Source organism: Leucoraja erinacea, chromosome 25 (genome assembly GCF_028641065.1).
Source record: "Leucoraja erinacea ecotype New England chromosome 25, Leri_hhj_1, whole genome shotgun sequence".
NCBI classification, from domain to species: domain Eukaryota; kingdom Metazoa; phylum Chordata; class Chondrichthyes; order Rajiformes; family Rajidae; genus Leucoraja; species Leucoraja erinaceus.
This window is the reverse complement of record NC_073401.1, coordinates 27,263,316-27,282,624: the sequence shown is the minus strand read 5'-3', so window position 1 is coordinate 27,282,624 and position 19,309 is coordinate 27,263,316. Positions and strand designations below refer to the sequence as shown.

The 19,309-nt window shown below is 43.7% G+C and overlaps 1 protein-coding gene across 1 annotated transcript in view; it reads right to left on the bottom strand.

Moving 5' to 3' along the window:
- Positions 1-9,900: 9,900 nt before the first annotated feature.
- The window catches only part of slc6a4b (solute carrier family 6 member 4b), a 30,207-nt gene continuing 20,798 nt past the window's right edge, over positions 9,901-19,309 (bottom strand). The window contains exons 9-13 of the mRNA XM_055655340.1: positions 18,685-18,816; positions 16,758-16,857; positions 15,305-15,405; positions 13,796-13,963; positions 9,901-10,543 (exon numbers count right to left, since the gene is read on the bottom strand). Of these exons, the coding sequence (XP_055511315.1) occupies positions 10,463-10,543; positions 13,796-13,963; positions 15,305-15,405; positions 16,758-16,857; positions 18,685-18,816 (582 nt within the window). The 3' untranslated portion in view covers positions 9,901-10,462. The remainder of the gene's footprint in view (positions 10,544-13,795; positions 13,964-15,304; positions 15,406-16,757; positions 16,858-18,684; positions 18,817-19,309) is intronic.

Sequence of the window (19,309 nt, the reverse complement as noted above, 5' to 3'; positions counted from 1 at the left end):
GATTTTAGATGTTTAAGAGGGAACTGCAGATGCTGGAGAATCGAAGGTTACACAGAAAAGCTGGAGAAACTCAGCGGGTGCAGCAGCATCTATGGAGCGAAGGAAATAGGCAACGTTTCGAGCCGAAACCCTTCTTCAGACCGAATGCTCAGTCTGAAGAAGGGTTTCGGCCCGAAACGTTGCCTATTTCCTTCGCTCCATAGATGCTGCTGCACCCGCTGAGTTTCTCCAGCTTTTCTGTGTAACCTACTGATTTTAGATGATCAACCATGATCATATTGAATGGCAGTGCTTGCTCGAAGAGCTGAATGGCCTACTCCTGCACCTATTTTTCTATGAAAATAAATGCAGCAGTACTATACATGTCAATTTCATACGTTCAATTAAACAAATATAAAACTTAAAAATAAATAACTTGTCCAGTGTGCAATAAAGATTAAGGAAACATTCCAGTTCATCTTTAAAACAATAACTAGTGCAAAGTAAATCTGTGCGCATTATTAGCAGTACTAAAAACAGACCTTACTGTAGATTCTTTTAAGTACAGATGTGGCAAAAAAAAAAAGAGCTTTGTTTGCAAACAATAAAGCTGGGCCAAATATGGTACACAGCTTTCAAAATATCATGTCTATAATACCCTCAACTGGTTTCTTAAAAAGGTACAAGTACACAAGCCAGATTGTAAACAGTGCATATTATTACTAACATTGATTAGAGTTTATCTCAAGACTTAAGAACTAACATCCTGCTATCTGCATTAAGTAAGTTCACCACCTTGTTTTACATTTCAAAACTTTTAATAAATATTTGTTTCAGTAAATCGATGCCCTTGGTGGTGAGCTGCTTTCTTTAACTGTTGCAGTTATTGTGTTGAAAGTGCCCCCTCAATGCTGTCGGGCCTCCAGGATATATATTGTGTGATGATGAAGAAGCAGCAATTTATTTCCAATTCAGGATGGTAGCGATTCAAAAGCGAAACCTACTCGTGAGTCTCGACCCAAAACGTCACCCATTCTTTCTGTCCAGAGATGCTGCCCAAAGATCCTATATCTGCTATAGGATCTTTGATGCTGCCTGTCTCGCTGAGTTACTCCAGCTTTTTGTGTCTACCTACAGGGGGTGAAGTTCCAGTTAAACTGCTTCCCTGCTTCCACTAGGTGGTAAGCAGTCATATGCTTGCAAGATGAAAGCAATTGGTTCTAAGAAATAATATTGTTTGATGGCTACCAGAAGAAGTTGGCATTCACCCTCCTGCGCCTTCTCTACCAATCAATAGGATCATAGACTGATCTTCCTGCACAGCTCCATTTTCACTTTACTCCATATGCTTTCATAACCAAAAATCAAACCCACACTGAATATACACAGCAGTCTCATCTCCACAGCCCTCAAATAAAGTAGTCCAAAGATTCATTTCGCTCCCCATCAATTAAGAAATGTCTCTTCCGTCAAGTTCAGAATGTCCCTTATTCAGACTGATCTTTGATCTGTTGAGAAGGTCCTATGAAGAGACATTATCTGCATCTATCCTGACAAATCATTTAAAAACTTTATATGTTTCAATTAGATCACTTTCCTTCTTTCAACCTTTGGACAGTAAAGGATTAGTCTACATAATTTCTCCTCACAAAACAAACTGTTCATCCCAGAAATTAATCTTTGCTGCACACCCTCCCATCATAAGTAAATCCTTCCTTAAGTAGAGAGGTAGATCTATACACAATATTCCAGTGGCCTCACCAGGGTTATGGGGAATGTAACCTTTTGGTAACAGGCAAGGTAAAATCGGCTTTTAATCTGAATATATAACGTAAAAATATAAATAAATCAAGATGTTTAATATCTTTAACCAGGTGCAGGATATTGAGTTTTCCTGGTACTATCAAGCTTGATGTGAAAGATTATCATATCAGCAGCATCAATAATTAATTTAAATTAAATTAGTGTCATTATTTAATTACCATCAATTATCTTCAGTACACATTACAAGATTAATCTGGTCAAATGGTTTTGAAGTATCCAGTTCAGACAGGAGATAGATAGTAGCTTTTCAGATCTATGCTGCCTGACCCACTAAGTTCTTCCAGCAGTTTGTTTTTTTTGCTCCAGATTTCAGCATCTGCAGTAACATTTCCTCTGTAGTTGGTGATTTGTTTTTGAAAACCTAATCAACTTTTTAAGTTAAAAGATTTACCTGTAGTCACTTATGAAATCCCCAATCAGTAATTTCAAGATTTCTCATTATTTAGCAAGTTAAAACATGCAAATGCTGGTTTATCCCGATGTGGACTTTAGATTTTAGGGAAACAGGCCGTCCGGCCCACCGACCATGTGCCGACCAATCTACTGACAAATTCAATAGTAGATAAAATAGATAATAATTGCACCGTTCTATTGCAGATTTCTTGAAAAATAGTGTTTTCTCGTAACATAAAAATGTCAGTTTGTTAATTTTTTGTTCTCTAAGACTGGTATTATTTGATGGGAGGGATGGAAGTTTATAAGAGTATTAATGCAGGTTGTAATTTATATTGTGCAGTAGACTGCACCAGAACAATTTAATGCACCAGCCAGATTGGTCAAAAAATGCAATCCTTGATAGGCGAGACAGATTCCACAGTTAGAAATACTCCTGTCAGTTAAGCAATGTCAGCTCTAGAAAAAAAAAAGTGCCAATCTGAAACATTAACTCAGCTTCTTTCTTCACAAATGCTTTGTGAATAACAAATAATTTCCAATGCTTCCCCCCCACCCCCCCCAACATTTCCCTAAATCCATCCCGAATATCTTGAATCGATCCATGATCATGTCTTGAAAGTTTATTGAATTTCTAAAGCTTAACCCACCCCTGCATCCAGAACAACCCTCCTAGCAAGTGGAAAGTAAGTAAATGCATAATTAAAAAGGAGCACGTATAGTCAGTTAGACCACATACTTGGTTTTGGAGTTCCTGCTACCTTTTCACCACGCGATAACTCTTGGACTTTTGCTACAATTTACTAAACAAGCAGAACAGATACTCAACTACTACTACTACAACTACACACATACACACAAGGAAGGTTACAAAAAGATTGTTATCTATCCATGTGTGGCACTCTGGTTAGTGCCCATCAGTTACTGAATGTTTAATGCGAAGGATGAGGGAAGAGAAGGATAATGCCAATTTTGTCACTAAAGGATTTTCGACAGTTCATTGCACAGTATAATATCGCAGTTATGTCTCACTTTGCACTGTATATAAATTATTTATAGATGTTAAATGAAGATCTGGTGGTAGGCCACTTCTTCCCACCTTTTCGGATGTAGTTCGGAGTACATTTAACTGCACAGGACTTCCACAGGTCGGTCAGAAGCCAGATCTTCACGTTGACTCGCATATTAGTCCATTAACAGTGTTCCAATCCTTTGGCAAAGTTGTCAAACGGAAGGAAAGTGCCAAAGTGATTGGCTTCACATGCACTTGGGGTGCCGGCAGGAATGTAAACCACAATATTGAAAAAAAAAATCTCTATTCAGCTGAAATGAAATGAAGAACTCCCAACACTTTCACCGCCGACGAATGGGTTTGTACACACAGATCACCATTATAATCATGATAAGAAGCAGAACGCTCAGGACACTGACAGTCAGAACTGTAAGAAGAAGATAAAAAGGAGCATGTTAACAATTTAATGTATATTTACTGGAATGAGGTAGACAACATTATCCTATGTGGATTCAAGGAACTGCAGATGCTGGTTAGCAAAAAAAAGATACAAAAGTGTGGGAGTCGCTCATGGAGAATGCGGATAGGTGACCATTTCGGGTCAGGACCATTTACTTTAGAGATACAACGCGGAAACAGGCTCTTCGGCCCACTGAGTCTACGACAAACAATGATCACCGCGTACACTAGCTCTATCCTACACACTAGGGACAATTTATAGAAGCCAATTAACCTACAAACCCATACATCTTTGAAGTGCGGGAGGAAACCGGAGCACCCGGAGAAAAACCCATGTGGTCACAGGGAGATCGTACAAACTCCGTACAGACAGCACCCATTGTCTGGATCGAACTCGGGTCTCTGATGCTGTAAGGCAGCAGCTCTGCCAAAAGTCACTGTGCTGCCATTCTTCAGATTGATTGTGGTGGTCATTGGGAACATAAAGCTGGAAGAGGGGTGCGGTAGCAAAATGTTTGGTGAGGGATAGGTGGATACAGTTTAGGAGAGGGTTTTGACAGGAAGATGGTTGGACAAAGGTCAGAGATGAAAAGACAAAACGTGTGAGATAAGGATGGAAAAGGTTGAAACTGTGAAAAAAGAGAAAGGGAGGGGAGGAGTAAGTAAGGGAGGGGGTACGTCAGGTGGGACAGGGGTAAAAGAGGAAGAAGGGATTGTTTGTAGGTAGTAACCTACATTGGAGAATTCAATACCCATCCATACTGGCAGCGGCGACATCACCACGGAGGTCCGCTGGACTGGAGAGCGGCATCTCCGGCCTGGATCGACCGCCTCAGCGCAGAGGGAGAACAAGGAGGGAAGAGATGGAAACTAAGACTTTGCCTCCATCACAGTGAGGATGTGCTTGGTGAACTCACTGTGGTGGATGTTTAATTGGTGTTTATTGTATGTTTTGTTATTATTGATTCTGTGTATGACTGCAGGCAACATAGTTTCGTTCAGACCGTAAGGTCTGAATGACAATAAAGGATCTATCTATCTACTATTGGGTTGTAAGCTACCCGAGAGGAATATGAGGTGCTGCTCCTCCAGTTTCCTGTGTGGTTTGTATTCTTTGTTCAATGGGGAAAAACTCATCTGGCGGGCCTACGACTCGAACCCCCGACCTCCAGTGGTTCAAGCTTCAAGCGCCAAATGCACCGAGCCACAAGGGGCTTCCCCTTTAATTCGTCCCTTAAAGGTTAACTGCCCGCCGACATTTAGGGGGCACCGGGGTCTGAGGAGAAGGGAGACGCTCAGAGCAACGACGCGGCGGCTCCGCTGCCCGGCCCGGCCCGGCCCCGCGGGTAGGTCAGGTCAGGTCAGGTCACCCGGTTTATCCTCACCGACGTTCTGGTACTTGAGCACGTTGTAGGGCCGCTCCTGGGCCCCCGGCACCCGGTCCTGGCCCTGGGCGAGCCAAGGTAAAGCGGCCAACAGGCCGAGGGAGAGAAGAGGGGCCATTGTACGGCGGCGGCGGCGGTGCCGGGTCCTAGTGCCCGCCGCCCTGGCGTCACCGCACGCAAGGCTTTGGTATCATTCATACGTCCACCCATCTGCCAGTCAACCTCGCTCCTCCTCCTCCTCCCCACCTCTCTCCCCTCTCCCCTCCTCCCCTCTCCCACCCTCTCTTCTCTCCTCCCTCCTCCACTAGCCCCCCCTGCTCTCCCCATCCCTTTTCCCCTCTCCCCCCCCCCTCCTCCTCCTCCCCTCGCTTCCCCTCTCCCCCTCCTCATCCCCCCCTCTTCCCCCCCCCCCTCCCCCTCCCCCCTCCCCCCCTCCCCCCCCCCCCCTCTCCCCCCCTCCCCCCTCTCCCCCTCCCGCCTCACCCTACTCCCCCTACCTCCCCTCCACAATCCCGCTCCTCTCCCCCTTCCCCCTATCCCCCTCCGCCTCCCCCCCCCCTCCCCCCTCCTCACCCCTCTCCCCCCCCCTCATCCCCGCTCCCTCCCCCCCTCCCCTCCCCCTCCCTTCCCACCCCCCCCTCCTCCCCCCCCTCCCCCCCCCCCCCCTCCCCTCCCCCCCTCCCCCCCCTCCCCTCCCCCCCTCCCTCCCCTCCTCCCCCCCCCCCTCCCCCCCCCCTCCTCCTCCTCCCCTCCTCCCTCTCCCTCATCCTCCCCCCCCTCCCCTCTTCCCCCCCCCCTCCTCCTCCCCCCCCCCTCCTCCTCCTCCCCCCTCCACATCTCCAAACCTTTCCTCGCCTCACTCTCCTCCTCTACCTCCCCCCCCCCTTCCACCTCCCCGCCTCCTCCTCCCCCCCATCCTACACCCTCCCTCTCTCCCTCTCAGTGTGCTCAACCTGTTAATCAGCATTCCATCTATCACTTGTCAGGCTTTGTCCTGCCACCACCTCTTTACCAGCTTTCTCCCCCTACTACAATCAGCCTCATGAAGGGTCCAGACCCGAAACGTCCTCCATATCCTCCAGATACTTCCTGACCCACTGAATTATTCCAGCACTTTGTGTTCTACACATGATTCCAGCATCTACATCGGTCATTTACCAGGTTTTGCAACCCACCCCCACCCCCCAACTCTTTTCCAGCTTTCTCTCCCCTGCTACAATCAGTCTGAAGAAGGTTCCGTACCCAATAGACAATAGGTGCAGAAGTAGGCCTTTCGGCCCTTCGAGCCTGCACCGCCATTCAATATGATCATGGCTGATCATCCAACTCAGTATCCTGTACCTGCCTTCTCTACATACCCCCTGATACCTTTAGCCACAAGGGCCACATCTAACTCCCTCTTAAATATAGCCAATGAACTGGCCTCAACTACCTTCTGAGGCAGAGAATTCCAGAGATCCACCCCTACTGATCATCCCTAATCAGTACCCTGTTCCTGCCTTCGCCCCATATCCCCTGACTCTGCTATTTTTAAGAGCCCTATCTAACTCTCTCTTGAAATGAAACGTCTCTTCCCGCCACAGATGCTGCGTGAAACTTGTTGGTCTCCCAACACAGCGAGATGTCCATCAGGGAATATTGCCGACTGGCCCATTCCAGACCACAGAAGTACATACTGCAGAAGTCACTGATGTTAGCTGCATCCAACACCAAGGCTCTGTGTGGTAGGACATATGCTTTGTGAAATTGTTTTTTTAGTGTTCAGGCATGCGGTTAATTTTCAGAGATTGAATTTACACAGATGGTGGTGAGTGCCTGGAACGTTCTGCTGAGGGCGCTGGTTAAAGCAGATGCAAGAGTGGCATTCAAGATGCTTTTAGATAGTTATGTGGATATGGAGGGATATGGATTATGTGCAGGCAGATAAGAGCTGGTCTTGGCATCATGTTCGGCACAGACATTGGGAGTTGAAGGGCTTGTACTTGTGTTGTACTGTTCCATGTTCGATGAATAGAAAAATATGCCATATTTGGCTGCAACGTTTTTACTAAAGAATCTTTTTTTTCAAGTGGTTCACTGCTAAAATGCACAAACTGCTGCAATACCAAGCCATGAAATTGGGAAAGCTTCATTGTGTGAATTGCGTTTCTACAACCACACAAAGTTCAGGCAATAACAATGTGATTATCAGTATACAAACAAATTGCCTTTCACAGTTCAGTGTAAATTCCTTTTTCAAGATGCTTGTGTGGACTCATGAGTGGTTCTGACTTGGAAATATATCGTATGAGTATCTGAACCAGAGAGTCTGCAATGGTTCAAGGGCAGCACGGTGGCGCAGCAGTAGCACAGCTGCCACACAGCGCCAAAGAAAAATAGAAACATAGAAAATAGGTGCAGGAGTAGGCCATGGCTGATCATCCAAATTAGTACCCCGTTCTCCATATCCCTTGATTCCCTTAGCCCTAAGAGCTAAATAACTCTCTCTTGAAAACATCTAGTGAATTAGCCTCCTTTGCCTTCTGTGGCAGAGAATTCTACAGATTCACAACTCTCTGGGTGAAAAAGTTTTTCCTCATCTCAGTACTAAATGGCCTACCCCTTACTCTTAAACTGTGACCCCTGGTTCTGGACTCCCCCAATATTGGGAACATTTTTCCTGGGTTCAATCTGATTACAGCAGTTGCTGTCTGTGCAGAGGTTGTACATTCTCCCTGTGAACCGGGTGGACTTTCTCCGGGTGCTCCGGTTTCCCCCCACATCCAAAAGGCGTGCAGGTTTGCAGGTTAATTGCCCGTAGTGTGTAGGATGCGAGGGTGGGATAAGTGTACAGGTGATCGATGGTCGATATAACTTTCTTTGCTTTGATCAATGTCTCACCAATATCCTTTTAATGCCATGGTGAAGAACAAGAATGAGGAAAAAAATGATCATAAGGTCATAAGTAATGGGAGCAGAATTAGGTCATTCGGCCCATCAAGTCTACTCCACCATTCAATCATGGCTGATCTATTTCTCCCTCCTAACCCCAGTCTCCTGACTTCTCCCCATAACAGAAGTATTTATCAAAAGCCACACTCAAAGTCAGGTGTATTCAAATTGCTCTTTGTACATGCAACACACGACCGTTGGACATGCACCTATATCTGAAACGTCACCCATCCCTTCTATCCAAAGATGCTGTCTGTCCCGCTGAGTTATTCCGGCATTTTGTGTCAATCTTCATCTACTGTACATCTTGCAACAGTTTGATATAACCAGTTGTCACTTTACATTTTATTCATTATTTCAGAATGTTAACAACAAAGGGAATGAATGGATTTAACTAGATACACTCTTCAAAGTTTACAAAGATTATATTTGTTATTTTACAAAATCTTTGTTAAAAAATATTCAGAACCTGCAACTTATTTTTTAAGAACACGTCTCAAAAAAAAAACCAGGATCTTACTTATGTTACCCTGTGTCAACATGCATTGGTATAATTTTTTTGAGTTTTGTAATTGGTTAATGACTTTATAATTATAGTATTAGTGACATTGAGCTCCTTCAAGCTAACAAGCCAGATTTAATGTGTTTCCTTACTCCAATGCATGAAGTCGATGTATTGTTCACTACAGTTGTTAAAATGGGCACCGTAATTTGTGGATTAAATGGCGTAACTTTTATTGTTCATGTTTACCCCCTTTCAATCATGCTCATTTCATTGGCACAGTATTTCACCTGAATAACTGTGTTTCATATGTGAATCAAGACAAGAACAGTCTTCTAAAGGGCCTGTCCCACTTGGGCGACCTAATTGGCGAGTTTAGAAGAGTTTGAAAAAAAATGACATGTAGAAGACCTCCTTCGACTATGTTGAAGACCATCTTCGACTAGCTACAACTAACTTCAGGAAAATTGGACACCGAATAGTGGAGAGTGAAGATGACCTCCTTCGATCTCCTTCGACCTCCCTTCGACTATGATGAAGACTATCTACGACTGACTTCGACTACCCTGGATTACCTACGACTAACATGCCGACCTACTATGGCTAAACCTACGAGTAAAAAAAATATTGATTTTTTCCATGGCGACCTTTTTTTACTCGCGGGCATTTTTTAACATTTTGAACAAAACGCCTCGACCTAGCTAAGGCCTTGAGTACGCGGAGACCACTCTCGAGCATGAAGGAGAGTTACGAAGACCTCCTACGACCTCGTGTCGACCATGCTGTGAGTATGAGTCGAGGGCAAACTCGCGGATTAGGTCGCCCAAGTGGGACAGCCCCTTTATAACTTAATTTCCGAGTGACTTGCAGTAAACACATCTTAGACAGCTGCTCGCTGCAATATCACTGTCCAAACACCAGGTGACAGTACTGTTCTTCGAACCCCTCATTTTGAGAGGACTTGGCTTAGACTGTTACAAAGTTTGAATCTTGGGGTGTGACAGGTTGCTGAGGTTCTGATTACAGCCATCATTACAAACTTCTCAAGGGTAGCACAGAGGCACAGCTGGTAGAGTTGTTGCCTCACAGCACCAGAGACCCGGGATCAATCTGGACCTCAGGTGCTGTCTGAAACCCCTTAAACTGTAAAGCAACTGATTAGACTTTAGACTTTCGAGATATGGTGCAAATGCGAGCCCTTCAGCCCACCGAGTCCGCGCTGACCCCATAACTAGCACAATCCTACATGCTAGGGACCATTTACAATTTTAACTAAGCCAATTAACCTATAAACCTGAGGTACACAAAAAGGCTGGAGAAACTCAGCGGGTGCAGCAGCATCTATGGAGCGAAGGAAATAGGCAACGTTTCGGGCCAAAACCCTTCTTCAGTCTGAAGTTGCCTATTTCCTTTGCTCCATAGATGCTGCTGCACCCGCTGAGTTTCTCCAGCCTTTTTGGGTACCTTTGATTTTCTGCAGTTCCTTCTTAAACAACCTATAAACCTGTATGTCGTTGGAGTGTGGGAGGAAACCAGAGCACCCGGAAAAATCCCACATGGTCACAGGTAGAACTCCATACGGACAGCACCCGTATTCAGGTCTTTTCTGAACCATCCTCAGATTTCCTTGATCCTGTTCACATTTTTGATTCACATTATCAACAGAAGCTAATCCATTTTCCAGATCCCACCTGGAAGATATTGGAGTAACTCAGCGGGTCAGGCAGCAGCCCTGGAGAAAAGGCATAGGTGACGTTTCGGGTCGGGACCCTTCTTCAGGCTCAGCCCGAAACGCCACCTATTCCTTTTCTCCAGAGATGAAGCCTGACCTGCTGAGTTACTCCAGCTTTTTGTGTTTATCTTTGGTGTAAACCGGCATCTGCAGTTCCTTCCTACACATTTCTGCAATGGGACTTTGTTTTAAAATTCCATACAAATAAATAAAGTTTAGTTTTGAAATGTGATTTGTACAAGGAATTACGGGATGGCATTCATGCAGAGGGAGTCAGGCTTCTCGTCTTTGATTGGTTTCTCTGGGCGAAGACAGATTGCCAGACGCTGTGTGGAGAAAAGAAAAGTAACATAAATATCACAAGACCTGAAATGAAGATAGTTAATAATAGTTTAATTACACACACTGCCATACTGGTGAGTAAGGCAAGGCAGCGCCTTTACCACATCAGGCAGCTGAGGAAATTCAGAGTCCCTCTGAGGATCCTTCAGTGCTTCTATTCTGGGCCTGTAGAAAGCATCTTGTCCGGCAACATCACAAACTGGTTTGGGAACTGCTCTGCCCAGGACAGGAAGGCTCTGCAGAGAGTAGTGCGTTCTGCCGAACGCACTATGGGAAGTACACCCGCCCCCCTGCAGAGGGTTACACCAGGAGGTGCAGATCCAGAGCCAGCAACATTATGGGGGACCCCTACCACTCCAGCAACGGACTGTTCCAGCTGCTAGGGTCAGGCAAACGCCTCCGCTGTCATGCTGTGAAAACAGAGAGGATGAGACAGAGTTTCTTCCCACAGGCCATCAGGACTGTAAACTCTTATCTCACCAGAACTAATTTAGTGTACTAGTTTACTGTTGTGTGGTGTCTTTTGTGTAAAAAAAAATTCCAACGTGTAAATACTGATTCTGTTCTGTAGTTTTTGCACACTCCGCAGGCATTGCCACTTTCATTTCACTGCACATCTTGTATGTGTATGTGACAAATAAAGTTGACTTGACTTGAATTAGACAAAATGATGCTGGAAATGTGGCACGTGTACAGTATGTATACAAAAAAAGTAATTCTATATGACAATAAAATACCACTGAACATGTAAATGATCTAGAAAGTTTGCTTCTTTACATTTATATTGGAACCTTGTATCGTACAATACTGTGCAAGGTGCCAACATTGGTAATAGGAATAGAGTTTTAATGGATATAAAGCAATTTTGGAAACATATGGATAATATAATGAATGGGGAACATCCAGTTGATGTTGCAGACACGACAAGTTAATAAGTGATAGGAGCGGAATTTGGCCATTCGGCCCATCAACTCTACTCCTTCATTCAATCATGGCTGATCTATCTTTCCCTCTCAAACCCATTCTCCTGCCTTCTCCCCTTAACTCCTGACATGATGGGCTGAATGGCCTAACATTGTTCCTTTGTCTTATGCTGCCTTGAAACATTTCTATTCCTTCAGGTTTTATATTGAATCAGTTGAGTTGTCTCAGCACAATTCCTATAGACCAAGTCCGTGTGTGAAATAATCCATCATTAAAAACTAAACTGGCCATTTCACTCAGATGGACAACATTGTAGTTAGTTTTGAATAATTCCAGCGCAAAAAAAAATCCAGTTGCACAGTTAGACTGGAGAAGCTGCAATTTACCCCTTAGAATAAAGAGGCTGGTTTTATTTTGAGAGATTATATGAGAGTTAATATGAGAGATTATTTAAAAACAAAGGAATTGCAGATGCTGGTTTACACAAAAGGACACAAAGTGCTGGAGTAACCTAACAGCGTCTGGAGAACATGAATAGGTGACGTTTCAGGTTGGGACCTTTCTTCGGACTGAAGAAGGGTCCTGACCTGGAGCATCACCTATTCATATTCTCCAGAGATGCTGCCTGATCTGCTGAGTTACAACTCCAGCACTTTGTGTCCTTTTGAGAGAACATTTAATGGGTGTGTGGAAGATCACTATGGCTTTAGATAGGATGGACAGAGAGAAGTGGTTTGCATTAGTGAAAGATTTGAGCACTAAGGGAGTAGCTCCAAAATGATGAGAACTGACATATTTAGACGGAGAGTGGTGGTGATGTAGAGTTTGCAACCTGCAAGAGCAGTGATCAATAATCAATCTGGGCTTTCAAAAGGGAAGTTAGAATTTAAGGGTAGATTAGCAGTGCCAGTGGGACTGAATGCAGGGACACAGTATTGATCAGATGTGTCAAAATGCAATAATAATCATTCTGCAGTTCTACTGGGAGAACCCTGTCATTTCAGATCGCAGTTTTAGGTTAAGCTTACTAAATATTGCTAATATTACAAATTATTTGGTTAATATCAAATTGCTGTTTGAGAAAGATTCTTGGTTCTTGGTTTCTTGGTCCTCCAAAATATTCCAAATGGAATTTAAACTGGAGGTGGTGGAGGGAGGACTTACTATGGAAAAAAAAGATACATGGTGCTGGAGTTCCTCAGCAGGTAAGGCAGCATCCCTGGAGAATGTGTAGAAAGTAACTGTAGGCGCTGGTTTATATCAAAGATGGACACAAAATGCTGGAGTAACTCAGCGGGTCAGACAGCATCGCCGAAGAAAAGGAATAGGTGGCGTTTCCGAGCCTGAAGAATGGTTCTGACCTGAAACATCACCTATTGCTTATCTCCAGAGACGCTGCCTGACCCATTGAGTTACTCCAGCATTTTGTGTCTGCCTTTAAATTTAAGTATGATAGAGCAAAGGGGAAGATACGGAGTGCAGAATATAGTTCTCAGCAGTGTAGCACATTGTCACACTTCAGTTCCATAACCCTTTTGTATAGTGTCTATCATTATTCCTTTACTATTATGTAGGAATTATGGCAACCAGTTTTTGCACAGTAACTTCCACAAAAAACAATGTGATAATAACCAAATAATCTGAAAAGGTTAATATATTAAAAATAATTAGCAATATTTAGTCAGGGTTAAGCATTATCCAGGGCACAATGGACAACCACCACCCTCTGCTTTGTAATTGGGATCTTTACTTCCAGATGAGAGAGCAGATGACCCAGTCCTGGGTAACACAGAAGCGCAGCGGGTAGAGCTGCTGCCCCACAGCGCCAGAGATCAGGGTTGGATTCTGACCTTGGGTGCTGTCAGTGTGAAGTTTGCGAAGTTTAAAGGAGAAATGCTGGGCAAATGTTTTCCACGGATTGGCGAGTGCCTGGAACACGCTGCCAGGGGTAGTGGTCGAGGCAGATGCGATAGTGGCATTTACAAAACTTTTAGATAGGCTTATGGATGAGCAGGGAATGGATATGGATTACGTGCAGGCAGATAAGGGTTGGTATTGGCATCATGTACGATCCGGACATTGTTGGCTGAAGGGCCTGTTCTTGTGCTATACTGTTGTATGGTCTATGTTCTGGGGTGAAAGATTGCAACCTTCACGTGGTCCACCCTGTTTCGACTAATGCAATCAACCCAACGTGCACAAACAAATAGATCAAATGGAACAAGTTGACCTACAACTTGAGGCTGTGCTCGCCATACGCAAGAAGAAGTCTATGTTCTATGAGGGCAGTGGGGAAGTTAGTACATTCTTACCTGTTTAAGAGATCCTGGTGTCCATAACAGTTTATACACCATGTATATTGGGATCCACATAAAGGACGAAGCTCCGATCAAATATCCTGCTGTTATGGTCCAGTCTGGATAATCATAGCCAAAGAGACTGAGAGGGGGCTGGTACACAATGGAGCTCACTGTAATGAACTGAAATCAGACACAAAATGTACATTGTAAATCCATATCAAATAAATAAATCAATGCATGTAAATAGATGGGTGGTTTTGATTTTCCAATTTTATTCTTATTGTTGGTCTTTTTAAATAACTGCTCTCCCTGGCAAAAAATATCACTCACAGTTCCTAAACTGGCACCAATCACTCTTTTAAATCGACTACTATTTGAGGATGTATTAGAAGATAGACACAAAAAGCTGGAGTAACCCAGTGTGTCTGGCAGCATCTCTGGAGAACATGGTTCGGTGACGTTTCGGGCCAGGACCCTTCTTCGAACTGAGCACTGCTGGAGTAACTCAGCGGGAAGTTGCAGAGAATTGTGGACGCATCCCTTCCATTGACTCCATTCACACTTCACATTGCCTGGGCAAGGCCACCAGCATAATGAAGGATGAGTATAGAAGCTGGGATGTAATGTTAAAATTGTACAAGGCATTGGTGAGACCAAATCTGGAGTATGGTGTACAATTTTGGCGCCCAATTATAGGAAGGATGTCAACAAAATAGAGAGAGTACAGAGGAGATTTACTAGAATGTTGCCTGGGTTTCAACAACTAAGGGATAGTGAATGCAGAATAGGGAAGAAGAGGACATGACTTCAGAATTAAGGGACAGAAGTTTAGGGGTAATATGAGGGGGACGCATCCCTGGTCAGGTTCATTGACTCCATGGTCAGGCACTTGTTCGGCATTGACCTAGGGCCGAGATGGCCTGTTTCCAGCATAATGTTATAGGATGGAGTCTCTTCACCCCTGTCCCATCAGGCAAGCGGTACAGAAGTGTGAAAACTCCCACCTCCAGATTCAGGGGCAGTTTCCTCCCAGCTGATCTCAGGCAACTGAACCATCAGCGGTCCTGAGCTGCTATCTACCTCATTGTAGACCCTCGGACTATTTTTAATCGGACTTTACTGAATTTTGTCTTGCTCTAAACGTTATTCCCTTTATCATGTATCCACACACTGTCGATGGCTTGATTGTAATCATGAATTGACTCTCCACTGACTGGTTAGCACACAACAAAAGTTTTTCACTGTCCCTTGGTATATGTGACAGTAATCTAAACTAAACATCTGAGGAGAACATGGATATATGACGCTTCTTCAGCCCGCCCAGTCCAAAGAAGCGTCCTGACCAAAACGTCACCTATCCATGTTTTCCGCAGATGCTGCGCGACCCGCTGAGTTAATCCAGCACTTTGTGTCCTTTTGTGTAAACTTTTTTGTTTCTACATATAGCAAGGGGGGGGGGGGGAGCCTTTAGAAAGAAACAAGGGGGGTACTTTTCCTATGGGCAACATCTTTGTTACTCACGGCCAGAAAGGCGGGGCTAATGCCCACCCAACAAATCCTCCAAAACAGCCCCGGTGAGAAGCCCAACATTGTCCTGATGTCGTCGCAGAATTGCTGGACCCCTGAAGGTAAATCAGAGAAAGAATGGGAACTGTTGGAGCAAGTAAATTAGATGACAATAGAATATTCTCCGTTCATTTGGCAATGGTGATATTTCTTGGTGTACATTTTGCAAAGCAGTAATGAACATATATAATACATGTATACATACAGTATATGTACTACACACACACATATGTATTTAAGAAGGAACTGCAGATGCTGGAGAATCGAAGGTACACAAAAATGCTGGAGAAACTCAGCGGGTGCAGCAGCATCTATGGAGCGAAGGAAATAGGCAACGTTTCGGGAAGCCCGAAACGTTGCCTATTTCCTTCGCTCCATAGATGCTGCTGCACCCGCTGAATTTCTCCACATTTTTGTGTACCACACACATATGTGATATATATACACACATGTAAGAAAAATAGAAAACCATGTATCATTTTCCTTCCACTTCACAATTATGCACCACTTTGTGTTGGTCTATCACATAAAATCCCAATAAAATACATTTACGTTTGTGATTGTAACATGACAAAATGTGGAAAAGTTCAAGGGGTATGAATACTGTATATGACTTGCACTGTATATGACTTCCACTGTGTATGACTTGCAAGGAAGGGGTGGGGGTGGGCCTTTATCTTGCAATGATACCTGGCTTAGGATGCATGGGAAAATCTGATTGCAAGTCCTCTCCAGCTTATGAATGCCTATCCTATGTACAGCCCGGACATACAGCTGATAGTATGGGAGACTGGTGGCATGGTTTTGCCCAGTGCTGTGTGGCTGCAGGCATCTTCTGCCATGTGGGAACTCAGTAGAGCCCTGAGGATCGTTGTAGAAGAAAGAGACCTCGTGGATCAGACACATTGTTCCATGAAAGTGGTCACACAGATAAACAGGGTGGTGATGAAAGTGGTCGACCAGCTTGCCTTCACCGGTCAGGGTATTGAGTTAAAGAGATGGGAGATTGGTAAAGTTACATTTGAGGTACTCTGCACAGTTCTGGTCATCCTGCTATATAGGCACGTGCTGATGTGTTTCGCAAAGGGACAGGCTATTTCCACCAAACATTGCAATTTAGGAGCTTCATCTCTGCCTTGTGTGCTATCTATTCGCTTCTGGTCAAAAAGATATCCACTTGGTCACCACCAAAAATATTAGTGTTGTATTTTAATGTGGACCAATAGTCCTTCTGGCAGCTCCACAATACTCTGTAGGATTTGGACATCTGTTGTCCATCTGCCACACCCATTACAAGGGTCAAAACTACAAACTTGACTGAACTTATCGCAACATCTTTTGCTTCATTTTCTAAACGTTTATTTAACCTCACAAATATAAGAAAATGAAATTAAATTGGATCCCTTACCATAAAACCAAGACACGGCTATAGATTCTAATAATACCACAGCAATAAGGCAGGATCCAGATCCAAAATCTTCCATTAATTTGACCACATAGGCTCCTCCCTGAAAAATTGAATTACATTTCACATCAGCCAGGATTATAAATTAAAATTGTCACATGACTTTGGGGGACAAAGTTTGTTAACACACTGTTCTTTCAACTCTGAGGCAAAGCTTTGAATGCAGAATAATTGGGGATGATCAGCCATGATCACATTGAATGGCAGTGCTGGCTCGAAGGGCTGAATGGCCTACTCCTACGCCTATTGTCTATTGTCTACAATCTGATGACTCTGAGTCACTTCTGCTGTCTATATGGAAATATTTCGGTACATATCAACCCAGCAAATAATTTGGCGCAAATATAGTTATGGGTTGCTCTGCACAAGTTGTCAATTCCACACAAAAAACTTTAAAGACTGAAACTAAAAAATGGCACCTGGAGTATTTTGTGCCGTTTTGGTCCCCTAATTTGAGGAAGGACATTTTTGCTGTTGAGGGAGTGCAGCGTAGGTTTTACAAGGTTAATTCCTGGGATGGCGGGACTGTCATATGCTGAGAGAATGGAGCGGCTGGGCTTGTACACTCTGGAGTTTAGAAGGATGAGAGGCGATCTTATTGAAACATATAAGATTGTTAAGGGTTTGGACACGCTAGAGGCAGGAAACATGTTCCTGATGTTGGGGGAGTCCAGAACCAGGGGCCACAGTTTAAGAATAAGAAGCCATTTAGAATGGAGACGAGGAAACATCAGTCAGAGGGCGGCGGAGGCCAGTTCTCTGGATACTTTCAAGAGGGAGCTAGATAGGTTTAAGGGGACGTGAAAAAATATGTTTGCTTCCTTGCAGAGGAGATATAGTAATTTATAACCAGGGGGCGGCACGGTGGCGCAGCGGTAGAGTTCACTCCAAATTAGGAAGTGCTATTGTTTAGATAATTGTAGTCCTCTCTCTGTACTGGAAATAAATTGCATTCAAACTGTCTCTTGCTCGTACTTGGGCCTATGATCTTAGATGCCAATGGTCAGAATACAGTGTACGGCACCTCAAAAAAGTTAAACATCATTGTTTAGTTTACCTGACACATACCCAACACATTTATTAATTGTTTATTTTGACCATTTTGTCAACAAAAAAAACATTGTTTTAAACAAAGGTATTATTACCTGCCTGTGTGGAACAGTGCAAAGTGCAATTCTGCAAAGTGATTTGCAGGTTGACGTAAATGTTAAAACCATCACCACTCAATTAAATCAACTAGTCACATATCACAGTCACATATCTACTTGTGAAATCTTTATGTCCACCGATTAGATGCCATGCTTTCAAATATAAAATTGACTACGTTTGGAGCAATTAAATGGCTGTGCAAATGATTGAGAAGCCCAAAGACACAATCAAGCATGAATGATCATTTAGAGCCAAACATGAAGTGCTGGAGAAATTCAGTGGGTTGGGAGGGAATGGACAGGCGATGTTACGAGTTGGGTCACTTCTTCAGAGACTCTCTATTTAGTGTTTTTTGGACACTTTTTTTGCTGTTTGAATGAGTGTGAGGAATGGAGGTATTATACATGAGATACAAGGTCTGAAGATGAGTCCTGCCCCAAAACATCAATGTCCCAGTCCATTCCCTCCACAGATGCTGCCAGACCTGCTGAGTTCCTCCAAAACCTTGTGTTTTGCTCAAGATTCCATCATTTGCAGTTCCTTGTGCCCCCATTATGGTAAAATTGATGTCTTACCAAACTTCCAAACTAAACAAATGCACCTCCATGCAAACACCATGAGTGAACTGCTACAATTCAACGATAAATAGTGGATGCTTTTGATATTACAGATACCTGAAGTTGAATAAAGCAGGAATTAGTTTTTATAGGTTTATACTTACATTGGTTAGAGTGCTGAGAGAGCCCAAAAAGCACACGATAATCAGTCCCAAAACAAACAGCTCCCTCCTTTTAGCGAAGAGATGAGGATACTCATCTATTACGGCTGTGATTATCGACTCCAGACCTCCGTACTGTTAACAAGAATACCACAATGTATCATGTGTGCCAAATTTCTAAATATATTTAACTGTTGTTTATCTCTATTTGAAAAAAGCACAAACACAACAACTGCCAAAAATACCTTTAGGATTTACCTAATTTATTTGAAAATCACACGGGTAAAAAAAAAGGAAAATGGGACAAACACTGAATAAGTCAGATTAAAATTTCTCTTTGTTTACGGCCTTATTGCAACAGGTCGTCAATGTTTGTGAAATGTAAAGTGAGGGATAGTAATGAACTAGGATATCTGAAAATTACATTACATTGGATTTAGATTCATGTTGTCTCTGACCCACTGACTGATACAGCGTGGAAACAGGTCCTTCAGCCCACCGAGTCCATGCTGACCACCTATCACCCCATACAATAGCACTATCTTATTCACTAGGGACAATTTACAATTTACAGAAGCCAATTAACCTACAACCCCCCCTGTACATTTTTGGGGTAAAGGAGGAAATT